Source organism: Macrotis lagotis, chromosome 8 (genome assembly GCF_037893015.1).
Source record: "Macrotis lagotis isolate mMagLag1 chromosome 8, bilby.v1.9.chrom.fasta, whole genome shotgun sequence".
NCBI lineage: Eukaryota > Metazoa > Chordata > Mammalia > Peramelemorphia > Peramelidae > Macrotis > Macrotis lagotis.
This window is the reverse complement of record NC_133665.1, coordinates 141,597,526-141,613,521: the sequence shown is the minus strand read 5'-3', so window position 1 is coordinate 141,613,521 and position 15,996 is coordinate 141,597,526. Positions and strand designations below refer to the sequence as shown.

Sequence of the window (15,996 nt, the reverse complement as noted above, 5' to 3'; positions counted from 1 at the left end):
CACCCCCTCTAGCAGACACTGGGAGTACATGTGGATGTTTGGTTGAGGGGGGACTTTTAAGGATCGAGAAGTCTGTGAGAGGCTGAGTTTAGGGTCATAAACAGACAAAAAAAAAATCCTGCCCGATCTTTCGAACTACATTTCCCAGAAGGCCTCGCCGGAGAGGGACGGAAGTAGAGGGCGGTTTACCCGAGCGGCAGCGTGGTTGCTATGGCAACACGGCGCCGGCGGGAGGGACCGGCCAGGATGGAGGGAGGAAGGCATCCTTTCACGTGACTTCCGCTTCCTCCCACCGTTCCTCGTGCTGCTTCTGGCTCCTCCGGGTCGCTTCTGCACTCCGGGAGAGACTGAGGAGGATGAGGACGAAGCCGCAGCCCAGCTGGGAGGTTAGCGGCCCGCGTGCGCGGCCCGGAGGCCCCTCCCCCGCCCGCGGCCCCGCCCACTCCCTGCCCTCCCCTCCCCTCCCCCTCTCCTCTCCCCTCCCCCTCTCTCTCCTTCGCCCCTCCCCTTATTCTAGCCCCTTTCCCCTCCCCCTCCTCCCCCTCCATTTCTCCCCCTCCCCTCTTCTTCTCCTCCTATTTCCATCATCCCTTCCCTCCCCCCCATGTTCTTTTTCACCCCTCACTCTCCTGTTTTTTCATCTCCCTTCCCCCCTCCTCCCCGTAGAGCTGGAAGGGGTCCTTCAGAGCCCACCTAGGCCAATCCCCTCCTTTTGCAGTTGAAGAAAGTGAGGCTCAGGGAGGTTCAGTGACTTGACCACGGTCATCCAGCTAGTGGGGAGTCCAAGGCAGGACTTGAACCCATTTCTACCGCGTCAGCCCATTTCCCTGCCTCCTTTCCTGGGCTTCATTCCTTAGACACGTCTGGCGCCGTCACCCCTGGACCTTGCCTCAGCCACCTGACACACACCTCAGGGAGGGGCCCATACTCTGTCTCCCCTTAACCCATAAATCTTCTACTTCCCTAATTAGGAATGCTTATGTTCCTTTATGGAGTCCTAGTCTCCTTTTCTTGTACCTTTGTCTGTGCTGCCCCTTTCTCATTCCTGTTCCTCATTTTCTTCACCCTCAGGACTTTCACTCATCCCTGCTTTGACTTTCCTTTATCCCTCTTCAGCCTCTACACAGCAGTTAGCCTACAACTCTACACTGTCATTGAGTCAGCCACCATTTACTTATTTTTTTATTTTTTATTTTTTTAGGATTTTGCAGGACAATGGGGTTAAGTGGCTTGCCCGAGGCCACACAGCTAGGTAATTAATTAAGTGTCTGAGGCTGGATTTGAACTCAGGTCCTCCTGACTCCAGGGCTGGTGCTCTATCCACCACACCACCTAGCCACCCTTCAGCAAGCACTTTTCTATGAACAGGCAATGAGTCGAAGGAAAAGAGCTCTTGTTTTCAGGGAGTTCCCAGACAAACTGAAGGAGACACCATGCAAACAGCAACATACAGAGAGAGAGAGAAAGAGAGACAGACAGACAGGGGATAGCCTGGTGATCTCCTCAGAGAGAAGCCTGGGAAAAACTTCTTGCAGCAGGTAGAACTTTAACTGAGATTTGAAGGAAGTGAGGAAACCAGAAAGTAGAGGTGAAGAGGAAGAATGCCTGGTAATGTTGTATTCAAAGATGTGACTTGAAAGCTAGGAAGCAGCCCAGTTCTGAAGGCTGTAAAAGCCAAAGAGAGGGCTTTCTATTTGATCCTGAAATAATGAGTCACTGCAGTGGATTGTGGGTGGGTGTGTGCCTCAGGGTCCCACCTGTACTTTAGGAAGATGACTTGATTGTTGGATTGGGGTGGGAAGAGGCTTGAGACAAGCCAGCTGACTGGCAGTAATAGGCCAGATGTGAGATAATGAGGTCCAGCACCAGGGTGGTGGCAGTAACCAAGTAAAGAAGAAAACATACCTACTAAGGTAGAAGTGACAGAACTTGACCACTGAGTGGGGAACAGGGATGAAAGTGAAGAGTTGAGAGTAAGACCCAAGTTGCAGTGCTGGATGTTTGGTAGCATGGTGGGAGCCTAGACAGGAATAAGAAAGGAAGGGGCTTCAGGGAAAATGACAATTCCAACTTGTTTTGCTTAGGTTGAGTTTAAGACATTAAGACAGGATATTAAGTTTGAGATGTCAAAAAGACAGTTGAAGATCCGAGGCTGGTGATCTGGAAAGATGTTAGGACTTTATCAATAGAACTGACATCATGTATATAAAGATGAGAATTAAATCAGTGGGAGCCAAAGAGATCACCAAGCAAAGTAATATAAAATGGGGACGAGGAAGTGGTGGGGATGTTATATACCTTGTTATGTGTGTTCTGTATGTTTTTTATGACCTGTAACCTAGGAATAGTTTTTATATTTTAAACAAAGTTTTATCATATTTAAGCATATTAAAAATAATTCTTATTTTGCTTACTATACAAAAACAGAATTTGGCCCCCTGTCGTAGTTTTCTTGTTTTTGGTATAGATTGAGAAGAGAAGAGGGCTCAGGTCTGAGTCTTGGGGACCTCCAGGCAGCAGACTTGTCTAGGATGAAAATGGAGAAAAGCAGAGAGAAGAAACAAATTTGGAAGGAAGAGAACCAGGGTAGAATAGTATGTTGAAAACCTAGGGAGGAGAGTACCAAAGAAAAGAGAATAGCAGTGATGGGCTGCCAAGAGGTCAAGGATGAGGAGTGAGAAAATACTATTGGATAATTTTGGAGAAAGCCATTTGAGCTGAATGATGAGCTTTGGTACTTACACTTCAGAGTTAAGAAGAAACTGAGAGGAAAGGAACTTTCTTCCTTATTCTAACAAATCTCAGTCCTTGATTATTCCTCTTCCTGCTTCCTCTTCTGTTCACTAGTCACTGAACAAAACTAAATATTGTTCCAACTGGGAACATTGCAAATTCACATTATCTGAACTCCAACTTGGCTCTCACTGCAGCAAAACAGTCTTTTTCTTCCTCCCTGATCCCATTTTCTTTCCTCACAAAAGCTGATCAAAACCTTCTTTTCCCTCCTCAAGCCTCCCATACTCCCAAAATCTCTGTTGAGGACCTAATTTCTTATATTCCTAAGAAAATAGAGGCCATGAAAATTGAGGAAATTATCTCCTCTTTTACCTCAAAATTCCCTAACACCAGCTGCCACGCTCTGTTCCTTTCTCCCAATCTGATGAGTCCTCAACATGTGCACTTGATTCCATCCCTTCCTATTTTCAATAAATTGCAAACTCAGACATCCTATCTTAACTTTTTAATGATTTCTTAATTGCTAGACCTAATGACCTTTCCTCAGTCCTTATCCTTCTTGAATTCTATGACCTTGAACAGTGTTCTTTGCCATCTTCCTCCTAGATGCTCTTTGTAGCTTTTTGTGACACTGCTATCTCTTGGTTCTCCTACCAACTGGACACTCCTCAATCTCTTTTGCTAGATCTTCATTCAGATCATAGTCACTTACCATGATTGTCTCCCAGGGCTCTGTCCTAGGCATTCTTCTATTTGTCTTCACTATTATCTCACTTGGGTGAGTTCATCATCTCTCATAGGTTCAATAATTATAATTATTATCTCTCTGTTGTTGATTTCCAGATCCATCCAACCTCATATTTTCTTTTGAGCTTTGGTCTCATATCACAAACTGTCTTTTAAACCTCTCTCACTTGATTTCCTGTAGGTATCTCAAACTCAACATGTCTCCCACAAGAAAACAAAAAATCCACACCCCTGCCACAGCCTTCCTCATTTCTCTCCCTCTCTATTCCTGTTGAGGACACCATTAGTCTTTCAGTCTCTAAACTTCAATATCATCCTCTCTGTTACTCCATGTTTCTGATCTGTCAGGTAATCATTTTTCTTCCTTCACATGGAGGCCTGTTCCTTTCACTCACATATCCCCAAAGCACTTCAAAATATTATTCCCTTTTGCTCAGACAGTAGGCTTCTGAGTTGTCTTCTTGTCTCACGATTCTCTTCCTGTTACAGTTTTTCCCTCACTCAGCTGCCAAGATGATTTTCTTGAATCCCAGGTTTGACCATGTCACCATTAGAGCTCATTCATTGACCTTCAGTATCTTCCTATTACCTACAGGATTGGATTAGCCTTCTGATTAGCCTTTCCTTTAAGATTACTACCTCTTGGGGCAGCTGGGTGGTGCAGTGGATAAAGCACTGGCCCTGGAGTCAGTAGTACCTGGGTTCAAATCCTGCTCAGACACTTAATAATTACCTAGCTGTGTGGTCTTGGGCAAGCCACTTAAGCCCATTTGCCTTGCAAAAAAACGAAAAAAAAAAAAAGATTACTACCTCTCATCTACTCTGCTTATATCTTATATGTCTCTAGTTATTTTCATTTTAAAGTCCAGATTAGAGTCTTTCTAATAAGAATACATATTTTATTCCCAGGACAATATAAGATCCAGAAATGCTTATTGATGATCTGCCCCAAAAGTACTTTATAAACCGAAAAGAGTGCTGTCACGTGATTCAGAATCCATTATAAACTGAGACACAGTGCAGACATCCTATCAGCATTTGATGTAGAACATTCTGAAGCCTGAACACTGAGAACTACTCCCTGGTTCCTGATATTCTTACTTCTCTCAGGGCCACAAGAGTTATGGTTCCTGGTTTGGCACAAATGTTTTTGGTATTTCAGGAATCAGTGACATTCAAGGATGTGGCTGTGGACTTCACTCAGGAAGAATGGAATCACCTGGACCCTTCTCAAAAGGAGCTGTACAGAGATGTGATGCAGGAGAACTATAAGAACCTGGTGTGCTTAGGTAAGGACAGATTCTTCTTGTAAATTAAAATCAATCCATTCACCCTTTAGCAAACTCTGTATGGGTATCTAGAGTATTTATTTAGCATTTGTTGCCAGGTATATGTAGACCAGAGATTACTGCTAGTATTGTGGCTGAGAGACAAAGCATTTGTGCTAAAGTCTTTGCTTTTTATTGATATCACCATGATTGTATGTCCCCTCAAGTTCATAAAATCATAGATTTAGAATTGGACAAAACTCTAGTGATCATCAGCCACATGAGGCAACTGAGTCTCATGGGGTAAAGTTATTGCTAAGGTCACACAAATAGTCATTTTCTGAATCCAGGTCATCCAAACTGCAAAGTCAGTGCTCATCTTATTGCCTCAGTTTCAAGATTCTTCTTTAAAGACCCACCATAAATACCTAAAAGCACAAAGTCCTAACTCTAATTGAACCCAAACCCAATTGTTCCTCATTCCCCTACACTTACTAGGAAAACAACATAAAGCATACCTATGGGTTCTTTTTTACAATGATTGAGACCTCCCTATTATGCCTGCTTTTCCCCAAAGAGAGAAGTGTTAGGATTGAATTCTGAGATTCTTCCTTCTCACCAGTGTCCCATTTCCAATGAGCAGGACTTGCAGTTTCCAAGCCAGAAGTGATTTACCATCTAGAGCAAGGTGGAGTCCCATGGAGGACAGAGGGAGAAGTCCTAAGTTGGAGCTGCCCAGGTGAGTGAATAAAAATCAGGAAGAGGTATCAATGCTAGCAATAGCTAAGCTGGTTATTTAGAATTGATTCAAGTCAACCTTAATTTTTTTTACACATCTGGTGGTGGTTTTTATATTTTTATCAGTGTTTATTTTCATTTCTGAATATACTCCTATCCAGTGAACCGTCACTCCAGTGAATATTTATAATAACTAATACATTCTGAACATTGTGCTGGATACTGGGGACATACAAAAATGAAATTGTCTTTGCCTTTCAAGAAACTTTTATATCACAATCCAAGAGATTTGTAACAGGAAAAAAAAGTTCAGAAAAAATGAAGTAAGATATCAGCCACATATGATTACATATTTATCATTCTGCATTCTTATTCCTCTACCTCTCCATTGAAAAGAGAGAGGTTCATCAGCACTTTTCAGGACTGTGTTGTAGTTTTGCAGTATTCATTCAGTTTTACTTTGTTCTTTTTGTATACATTGATACAGGCTTTGTGTTGATTGTTTTTCTGATTCTGTTCACTTCGTTCTGCAACAATTAATGCAGGTCTTCTCATATTTCTCTGAATTTCTATATGTTGTTTTTTTAAAACATGGTCATTTTTCTATGATTGTGTATGGACTACAATTTGTTTAGCCATTCCCTGATAATTGGATACTCACTTTATTTCCAGTTCTTGCTACCACACAAAGTGCTACTATGGATGGACTTTGTCAATATAATAAAAATGTTGATAGCTACTTTCATGTATTTACAAATTTAATGCCTACCAGTTAGACTACCAGGGGTTGTCTTTATTGAACTAGACAAAATAATAAAACTTTTGGAGAGTCAAAAGATCTAGAATCTAAAGAACATAATAGGAATATAGAAATTGTAAGAACGTTAGTGTATTTTATTGTTTGTTTTGGTGAGGTAATGTGATTAAGTGACTTGCCCAGGGTCACACAACTACTAAGTATCAAGTGTCTGAGCTGAATTTGAACTCAGATCTTCCTGGCTGCAGAGCTGGTGCTCTATCCACTGCACCAGTTGCTCTAAAACGGAAGGAATGAAGGAGAAAGTGTTATCATTTGGCCCTCAAAGCCATACTTTATTACATTATTACTCATTGGTAATATGGGTTACATTGTAGCCATAAGTAAATATTAAATTCTGTATATAGCCCTTGAAAAGTTTTTGTTGAATAATTGCAGCCCAGAAGAGCTAAAGGCTTGAACACCCATGATTTAGATCATAGTCTACTTGGAATTTAAGACTTCGTCTAGAGTAAGATGCAACTTTAATTCCTTTTGTATTCAAACTGCTGTTCATTTTTCACAACCATTTTTATTGAATAATGATCTCCTTATTCAATATTTTGTCATCTTTGTTTTTTTAATAGCAATTTGGTTTTTGCAGCCAAATTCCAGATTATCTATTTTGTGACACTGAACTCTTTTCTAATTTTCAAACAGACCTGGTTTTGACAGCTGCTGCTTTATTGTTTTCCTGCTACATCATCTCAGACTTAGAAATTTCACCCTTTCTCCCATTTTCCACTTGCTGTTCTTATCTGTTTACTCTTTCATGTAAATTGCTTTCACTTTATCTAGTTCTATGAAGAATCCCATTGATACTTGAGAAGCATTACACTCAATCTATTAATTTGGTTTATATTGCAGTCTTTATTGAGTAACAGATTTATTTTTACCATTACTGTCATCATTTCATTTTCTATAAATTCAATTTTTAAATTTTAGAGAATAGAGATAGAAATAGAGTATTGTGTTTTCTTACCTTATATCCTACTATCTTGCTGAACCATTTATTCTCTTATTTTTTTGTTGAATCTCTTGGGTTTTGTTGCATAATTATGATTAATCAACATATAATTATATCATCTGCATTTACAATGTTTTAAACCTTTTCTTTACCTAAGCTTTTCTTCTTAATCTTCTTAATGTTATAGCAAGTATTTCTAAATCCATGTAGAATAATAGTAATAAACTTTGAAGCCAATAAATGTTTTATCAACTCCTTCTATGGGAAGACACTGAGGTTTTGAAAGCAGAAATGCAACAAGCCCTGCCTTCCAGGAGCTTATATTGTCCTGGGAATAAAATATGTATTCTTATTAGAAAGACTATAATAGTTTTCCATTATTGATCATTCTAAGTTTTGTTTTTAATAGTCTGCTCCTGTACTTTTTACTATTTATAATATAAATTAGAGCTATATTTTATCAGAAACATTCTATAACTTCTGATGGAATTTTTGGACTTAGAGACTTATAGTTTCCTTGATATAAATATTTCATCAATATATGTGTTTTTTAATTTATTGCTTTATTTTACTTGTCATTTTACTATTTTTTTTACTCACTAAACAATAACTGACCAAGCTCCTGTAGTATGCCAGACATTGTGCTTGGCACTGGGATACAAAGACAAATATGGGAACAGTCACTGACCACAAGGTTCTTAGAGTCTGTCCAGAGGAGACACCTTGTGCCATATGGAAGGATGTGCAGAATGGATACAGAGGGATTCGAAGGTGGTGGCAGGGACAGGCTGACTCCCCAACATGAGGTATAGCCCATGCAAAGGCACAGGAGACAATGTGTCAGACATTGGAGAACAGAGAGGAGACTGCACAGACTGCGTTGTATGAAGGAACATAAAGTAAAGTCAGGTAAAGTAATGTTGGGGCTGAGTGGTAAAGGACTTTGAATGTCAAATGAGGGAGTTTATTTTTGATCCTGTAGGTGATAGGGAGTCACTGAAAGAGCATTCCAGGAACGAGACACAGCTGATTCAAAATCTACTCGACAGGAGATGGAGTCATTTTTGAGAAATGGCAAGTAGCCAACATGGCTGAATTGTAGAGTGAATGGAGGGGAATAAAATATAAGAAGATTGTAGGGAAGGCCTAGATCATATAGACTTTTAATTTCCAAACAGAGGACTTTATTTTAATCCTAGAGGTAACAAGATAAAACTAGAACTTGAGAATGAAGAGATGACATAGTTAAAACTGTGCTTTAGGCAACCACAGTGTGATAGTTTGTATACATTATAAATGAATCTTCAAGTATGACTTTTTTCTAGTGTTTAAAGTTTGCCAATTATTTTTTCTTGATGAAGACAGGACTGGACATATATATATATATATATAATATATATATATATATATATATAATATATATATATATATGTATGTGTATATATACATACATATATATGTGTGTGTGTGTATATATATATATATATATGCAGCTCCAGGGGCCAAGGAGAGTAGGAATATTTCTTTTTTTGTTTTCCTTTTAGTGTTGGACTCCAATCCTGAAGTCAGTGGATTATCTCCAAACCTGATCATTTCCATAGAACATTCAACCCAAGGGCTCACAAGGCATGGTCTCTGTGCCTCTAAGGTAAGTAGAACCCTGGAATGTAATACCAGGTGAGAGGGGTAGCAGAATGATTAGGAGAAAAATTTGGGCCAAGTAAAAATAAACCAAAGAAAAATGCTCCATAAAAATGAATGATTATGAGTATAATAAATGTCAGAAGCTGAAGTCAGGAAGCAGTGTTTTTTCTTCAACAGGAAGTTTCTGTACATAATAAGCCCCATAAATGTGATACACATAGAAAGTGTGTCAGATTATAGTCTGACCCAAGTAAATGTAATAGAATATGTTCAAAGAGAATGTTTTCCAAGACTGATGTGATAAATATTTCAGAGATAATATAAATATCATTGAAAATCAAAGATTATATATTTGAGAGAAATGAGATGAATATAGGAAAACCTTCAATCACTGTTCATTAATTATTACCATCAGAAAAATCGTTCTACAAAGAAACCTCATAAATGTAACGAATGTGGGAAGGCCTTCTGTAACAAGTCAGCACTCTCTCGACATCACCTTAGTCATACTGGAGAAAAACCTTATGAATGCGCTGAATGTGGGAAGGCCTTCTCCCGGAAGGCAGGACTTGCTCAACATCATCGGCTTCATACAGGAGAGAAACCTTATCATTGTCTTGAATGTGGTAAGGCCTTCTCTTGGAATGGAGAACTTACTCAGCACCAACGTATTCATACTGGAGAAAAACCTTATGAATGTAAAGAATGTGGAAAGGCCTTCCGACAGAGCACACAGCTTACACAACATCGGCGCGTCCATACTGGAGAGAAGCCCTATCGATGCAATGAATGTGGGAAGGCATTCCGTCTGAGCACACAACTTACTAGACATCATACAGTTCATACTGGAGAGAAACCTTATGAATGTGGTGAATGTGGAAAGACCTTCCGCCAGGGCACACAGCTGACTCAACATCATCGTATTCATACCGGAGAAAAACCTTATGAATGTAATGAATGTGGGAAGGCCTTCCACCTAAGCACATTGCTTATTCAGCACCAGAAAATTCATACTGGAGAAAAACCTTATAAGTGCAATGAATGTGGAAAGGCCTTCCTCCAGAGCATGCAGCTTACTAGACACCAGAAAAGTCATACTAGAGAGAGATCTTATGAATGTAGAGAATGTGGGAATGTCTTCTCCCAGAAGGCAGAACTTAATCTACATAAAAGTATTATCCATACGGGAAAGAAATCTTATGAATGCAATGAATGTGGGAAGACCTTTCATCTGAGCACACTGCTCATTCAACATCTCTATGTTCATAGTGGTGAGAAACCCTATGAATGTAATAAATGTAGGAAAACCTTCCACCGAAGGACACTGCTTGTTCAACATCAACGTATTCATACTGGAGAGAAACTTTATGAATGTATTGAATGTGGAAAGACATTCACTTGGAGTGGAGAACTTACGCAGCATCAGCGTATTCATACTGGAGAGAAACCTTATAAATGTAATGAGTGTGGGAAGACCTTCCGACAGAGCACTCAGCTTACTCAACATCAGCGTATTCATACTGGAGAGAAACCTTATGAATGTAATGAATGTGGAAAGGCTTTCTATCTAAGCACACAGCTTACTCGACATCATTCAGTTCATACTGGAGAAAAACCTTATGAATGTAATGAATGTGGAAAAACTTTCCGTCAGTGCACACAACTTACTCAACATCAACGTATTCATACTGGAGAGAAACCTTATGAATGTAATATATGTGGGAAGGCCTTTCGCCTGAGCACCATGCTTACTCAACATCAGAGAATTCACACTGGAGAGAAACCGTATGAATGCATTACATGTGGGAAAGCCTTCCGACAGAGCACCCAGCTTGCTCGACATCAGAAAATTCATACTGGAGAGAGATCATATGAATGTGGTGAATGTGAAAAGGCCTTCTCTCAAAAAGCAGAACTTGCCATACATAAACGAATTCATACTGGAGAAAAACCTTATCAGTGTAATGCCTGTGGAAAGGCCTTCCGTCTGAGCACACTGCTTACTCGACACCAGCGTATTCACACCGGAGAGAAACCTTATAAATGCAATGAGTGTGGGAAGGCCTTCCGCCTGAGTACACAGCTTATTAGACATAAGAGAATTCATACTGGAGAGAAACCCTATGAATGTAATGAATGTGGAAAAGCCTTCCGCCTAAGAGTACTACTTATTCAACATCAGAATATTCATACTGGTAAGAAACCTTATAAATGTAATGAATGTGGGAAGGCTTTCCGACAGAGGACACTGCTTACTCGACATCAGAGAATTCATTCTGGGGAGAAACCTTATAAATGCACTCAATGTGGGAAGACTTTCAGCCAGAGTGCGCATCTTACTCAACATCAGACAATTCATACTGGGGAGAAACCTTATGAATGTAATGAATGTGGTAAGACCTTCCGCCTGAGTGCATTGCTTATTCAGCATCAGCATGTTCATACTGGAGAGAAACCTTATAAATGCAATGAATGTGGGAAGGCATTTCACAAAAGCATGCAACTTAGTAGACATCAGTGCCCCACAGGAAATTTATGAATATCATGACTATAAGAAGCCCTTCGCCAGTAGATCATCTCCTACCATATGATGTATCCTGATAAACTTCATGAACGCAACAAGTGGAAAAGACTTCCGTGTGAGAATTTATCTTCTTCAACATAATAGAATTATACTGAAGGTGAACCATTATGAATGCAGCAATATCTTCTGTTAGAACCTCTTCAAGGAGTAGGCTTCTCAAATGAGTTAGACAAATATGTTTCTGCTATATAGAAATCTAGCTTTGGGTCCATCCTTCAGGTAGACATGGAGATCACTGTTTTATTGGAGAAGAAATGCTATTCTTATGGGGTTATGTTGTGTGATCTTGAATATCCTAAAAGAAAAGAATTCAGCAAGAAGGTAGACACTATAGATCTGATATGTATGCATGTATATATCTGCAAAATAAGGGTGGAGTGGCTGCATAGGGGATCAGCTCAGTCTTATTTAATACACTGACAGTATTGAAGACATCAAACCAGAGTCAGTTTCTAAATATCCTGAAAAATCATGCCTCTTTTATAGAAATTTTCAGAAAGATGGAGGTTAGAGGTCACAGAGAGCTTCAAAAAAGTACAATTAACTTGTACCTCAAAAGCAGATATTAAGAATTAAAATTTTAGTGACTGTTTAATGCCTGAGTAATAGAAAGTATCCTCTGAGGAAGAAATTCAGCATGATCTGAATGTTCTCATTGGAGATGAGGGGGGAGATGGGAAGAATATAATCAAAGAGCAAGGAACCCTGAACCCCCCAACATCTCTTGACTTTTTCAAAAGTAGTCTTGAAAAGTTGTGTTTTATGAAATGGAAGACATCAGGAATAAGTTGAAACAACTGTTTAGTCTATAGTCTATTTGGAATCCTAAAATAAATTAGTCCTCCAAAAGAAGAGTAAAAATTTGAGTAAGAATGGATTTAAAAAACAGAACTAAGATGGATCAGTATGCCATACCATGAATTCAAGATGCTCTGAATGTGGCAGTTAATATCGGAAATTTGGGAAGAATTATGCCATCACTGTTAAACCTCTCAGTGATCTTGTTAGGTATATGGTAAAGATGAATAAAAAGCAGAGGGAAAAAAAGCTATAAGGTAGCAACATTTGGATATTGTTGGGATGAGAAATAGGAGCAGGCTTTCAAAACTTTGGTCATGCCTCTTGCAACATCATACATGCACTGATAGTAACTTCTGCAAACCCAAGGAAGTTCTTTGGGTTCCCTAGTGTTGCCAACCTAGAAGTCTTGGGAATCATTTTATTCCAGAAGAGCAGTAATAACCAGAGCCAATTGGATGTGCCAGTTGAGGACTTAAAACTGACAGTGAGACAGGAAATGACTTGAATGACCATTCAGACTGTGTGCGTCTGTGTGTGTGTGTGTGTGTGTGTGTGTGTGTGTGTGTGTGTGACCCCATTGCACAGAAAATAATTCATTATATTTTTATAAATGCTATGTTGTATATATCTACCAAGCATATTAGTAGAGACATGAAGACAGACTAGACTACATACAGTTCATTAACTCCATCTAATTATCCAGTTTCAGCAAATGACATTCCTTGAATGGATTTTATGGACTTAATCTAGCCACCAGGACATAGTGGGAGTTGAAAACAGTATTTATACCTCCACCTTACATATCTGAGTTCAAAGAGTGTCTGCTGAGAAAACAAAAAAAGAGTGGAAAGAGACAATTTAAATTGTTGATTTTTGTGGGTTGGCTTAGGTATCTGAGTTTGATTCACTAAAGCATCAAATGTTTCCTACAGCTGTGAACCAAAAGAACTGAGTGACCACTCCTTGAAAAGGAGGCCACATGGTACAATAATACAATTTCATCATCAGTACCAGAACAAAGACCAAATCATTAAAGGGGAACAGCCACTCACAAGCCAAGTTTGTCTAAGAGTTCACTTTTTTGATTGTTTTTTTAATTAATTATTTTTACAACTACATGCAAAGATAGCTCTCAACATTCATTTTTCTGTAAGGTTTTGAGTTCCATATTTTTGTCCTCCCTTCTTTCCCTTTTCCCCCTCCCCTTGACAGCAAGTAATCTGATATAGGTTATACATGTATAACTATGCTAAACATATTTCCATATTAGTCATATTGTGGCAGAAGAATCAGAACAAAAGGGGGAAAAGATGAGAGGGGAAAAAATAAAAGAAATTTTAAGAATTGAAAATAGTATGCTTTGTTCTGCATTCAGACCCCATGGATATGGATGGTATTTTCTTCTCTGGACAATGGATGGTATTTTCCATAAGAATTCAGTTTGTCCAGGTACTGTCACATCTTGTTCAGGAGAGAATAGAGTTTAACTCTTCCTTTGACTATCTCCCTTGACTTAGTGAATACATTACTGGTCTATAAATCCAGAAAAGTTGGGTTTTAATACTATCTCAGTCACTCACTAACTGTGTGACCCAGGGCAAGTCACATAGCTTCACTTTAAACATACTTCCTATGCTTCTTCCCTCAATACCTGTTCTTCATCCTCATAGAAACCTCCATTTCCTCCCTTCAGTGTTTTTCCATTTCATTTCCCCTTCACTGATCTTTTTGCTTTTTCCAACCTCAACCATTTCAACTCTACATTATCTCCTGCTATTCCCTTGCCCTTGCTGTACTTGTCCCATACATTGTTCTCCTTTTGTCAAACCTCAGCTTTGGATCATTCCCACCATCCACTTAATTTCAACCTCATTTGAATATTACTCTTTGACTTCACTGTGTAATCTAGCCAAACTGACCTTCTCTTTTACTTACACCAGTCTATCTACATGCCTTTTTCATCAGTCATCCTTCTCTCCTGACTTATGTCCCTATCTCCCTATAAGGTACAGCTCAAGTACCATCTGCTGCTCAGAGCCTTCCTTGATTCCTCCAGCTATTAATGTCTTCCCTTTCAAACTAGCTGTGTTTAACTACTTTCCACGTGAACAGTATTTCTCAACTTTATATTTATGCTGTATATATTTGTATGTTTGTTGTCTCATTATATTGTAAAGTCACCAAGATTAAGGATTGTTTTAGTCTTTGTGCTTGTTTACCTAGCACAGTGCTTGTTACATAAGAGTTGCTTAATAAATAATTATTAATTATGGATTAGACTCCATTTCCTCTTCTGTAGAATGACAGTAATAATACCTATCTCACAATTGTGAGGAGCAAATATAGTAATATATTCAAAGATTTTTACTAACTTTGAATATGTCATTATAATTTTTACAAGAAAAAGCATCCACATCCTATCTGTACACTAAGGAATTCTCAACCATCCAAGTACACTGTAAACATAGTTTGATTCAGTTGACCTCTCAGCAATAATGGCATAGTTGGACTCTGTCCCTGAAATAGGGAGGCACAGTCTTTAAACTATAAACCCTGGTCAACTTCCCTCAGAGACTGACTCAGTGGTCAGTGGGAGACAGTGTGAGCACAATGGTGCAGTTTATAAAGGTTGTAATCTGATGAAGATATTCATGGCTGGTACCAAGCCATAGCTCAACTTAATTTAGTAGACATTTTTAAGCATATGCAAGGAGCTATTCTAAATTCTAGGCATATAAAACTAAAATGAAGGGGCGGCTAGGTGGCGTAGTGGATAAAGCACCGGCCTTGGAGTCAGGAGTACCTGGGTTCAAATCCGGTCTCAAACACTTAATAATTACCTAGCTGTGTGGCCTTGGGCAAGCCACTTAACCCCATTTGCCTAGCAAAAACCTAAAAAAAAAAAAAAACTAAAATGAAATGATCCTTGATCTCAATGAGACTCAACTTGCACAAAATTAAGTAAACACAAAGTATTGACTTTAAAGCAAATAAAAAGTAGTTTCAGATTGTTGAACTGAAGAATGTTTGAAGAGAAGTAATATGGAATAACCAGAAATGTAAGTATAGACAGATTGTGGAGAAGGCCATAGCACACCTCTCAAGATTTTTGACTAGGGAAGTGATACACTCAGAGCTTTGGGGTGCGATTTTCAACTGGAAGGTAGAGAGACCAAATAGATATTAGGATGGGTCTCTGAGGAATTATTTCAGTAGCCCGGAAGATAAGTGAGGAGGACCTTGAGAAAAGAAATATGGTAATAGTATCACAAAGTCCTGGAAGTTGGATGGTGTGGAGGCAGTGAAAGGGGAGGGAGAAAGAAAAGTCAGGATTTGAAAGTTGCAAGTCTGGGTGACTGGAAGGGTGGTAGCACTCCAGATATCTGGTATTATGGGGTTGGAGTCCATGAAATGGATTAGGGCTAGACAGTTAGATTGACAGTCCTCTGCATAAAGATTATAATCAAACCAAGCAGAGCTAATGAGCTTTCTAAAAGAGCAGGGAACAGACCCAGCCATTTGAAGACATTAGTTCTAAGGAACTTTGTGAGCTGATCCAGTTATCCCTAGATAGTGTGGAAAGGAAGAGACCTAGGGACTAAAGCTAAGAAACTGCATCAGGGAGAACTAGCAGAAGATAATGTAGAATTGAAATGGCTGAGGTTGGAAAAAGTAGAAAGAATCAGTGAAGGGGAAATGAAATGGAAAAGGTATT

General features: G+C 39.2%; 1 protein-coding gene across 2 annotated transcripts; it reads left to right on the top strand.

Annotated features, from left to right (window-relative positions):
* Nucleotides 1-294: 294 nt before the first annotated feature.
* Nucleotides 295-12,850, top strand: LOC141496246 (uncharacterized). 2 transcript variants are annotated; one of them, XM_074198557.1, is made up of 5 exons: nt 295-386; nt 4,646-4,772; nt 5,395-5,490; nt 8,797-8,900; nt 9,312-12,850. In XM_074198557.1, the coding sequence occupies exons 1-5, from the start codon at nt 357-359 to the stop codon at nt 11,433-11,435; spliced, it is 2,481 nt and encodes an 826-aa protein (XP_074054658.1). In that variant the 5' UTR covers nt 295-356; the 3' UTR covers nt 11,436-12,850. The 2 variants fall into 2 exon arrangements, with proteins under 2 accessions (XP_074054658.1, XP_074054659.1); XM_074198558.1 differs by lacking the exons at nt 295-386; nt 4,646-4,772; nt 5,395-5,490 and adding an exon at nt 5,497-8,326.
* The last annotated feature ends 3,146 nt before the right edge of the window (nt 12,851-15,996 follow it).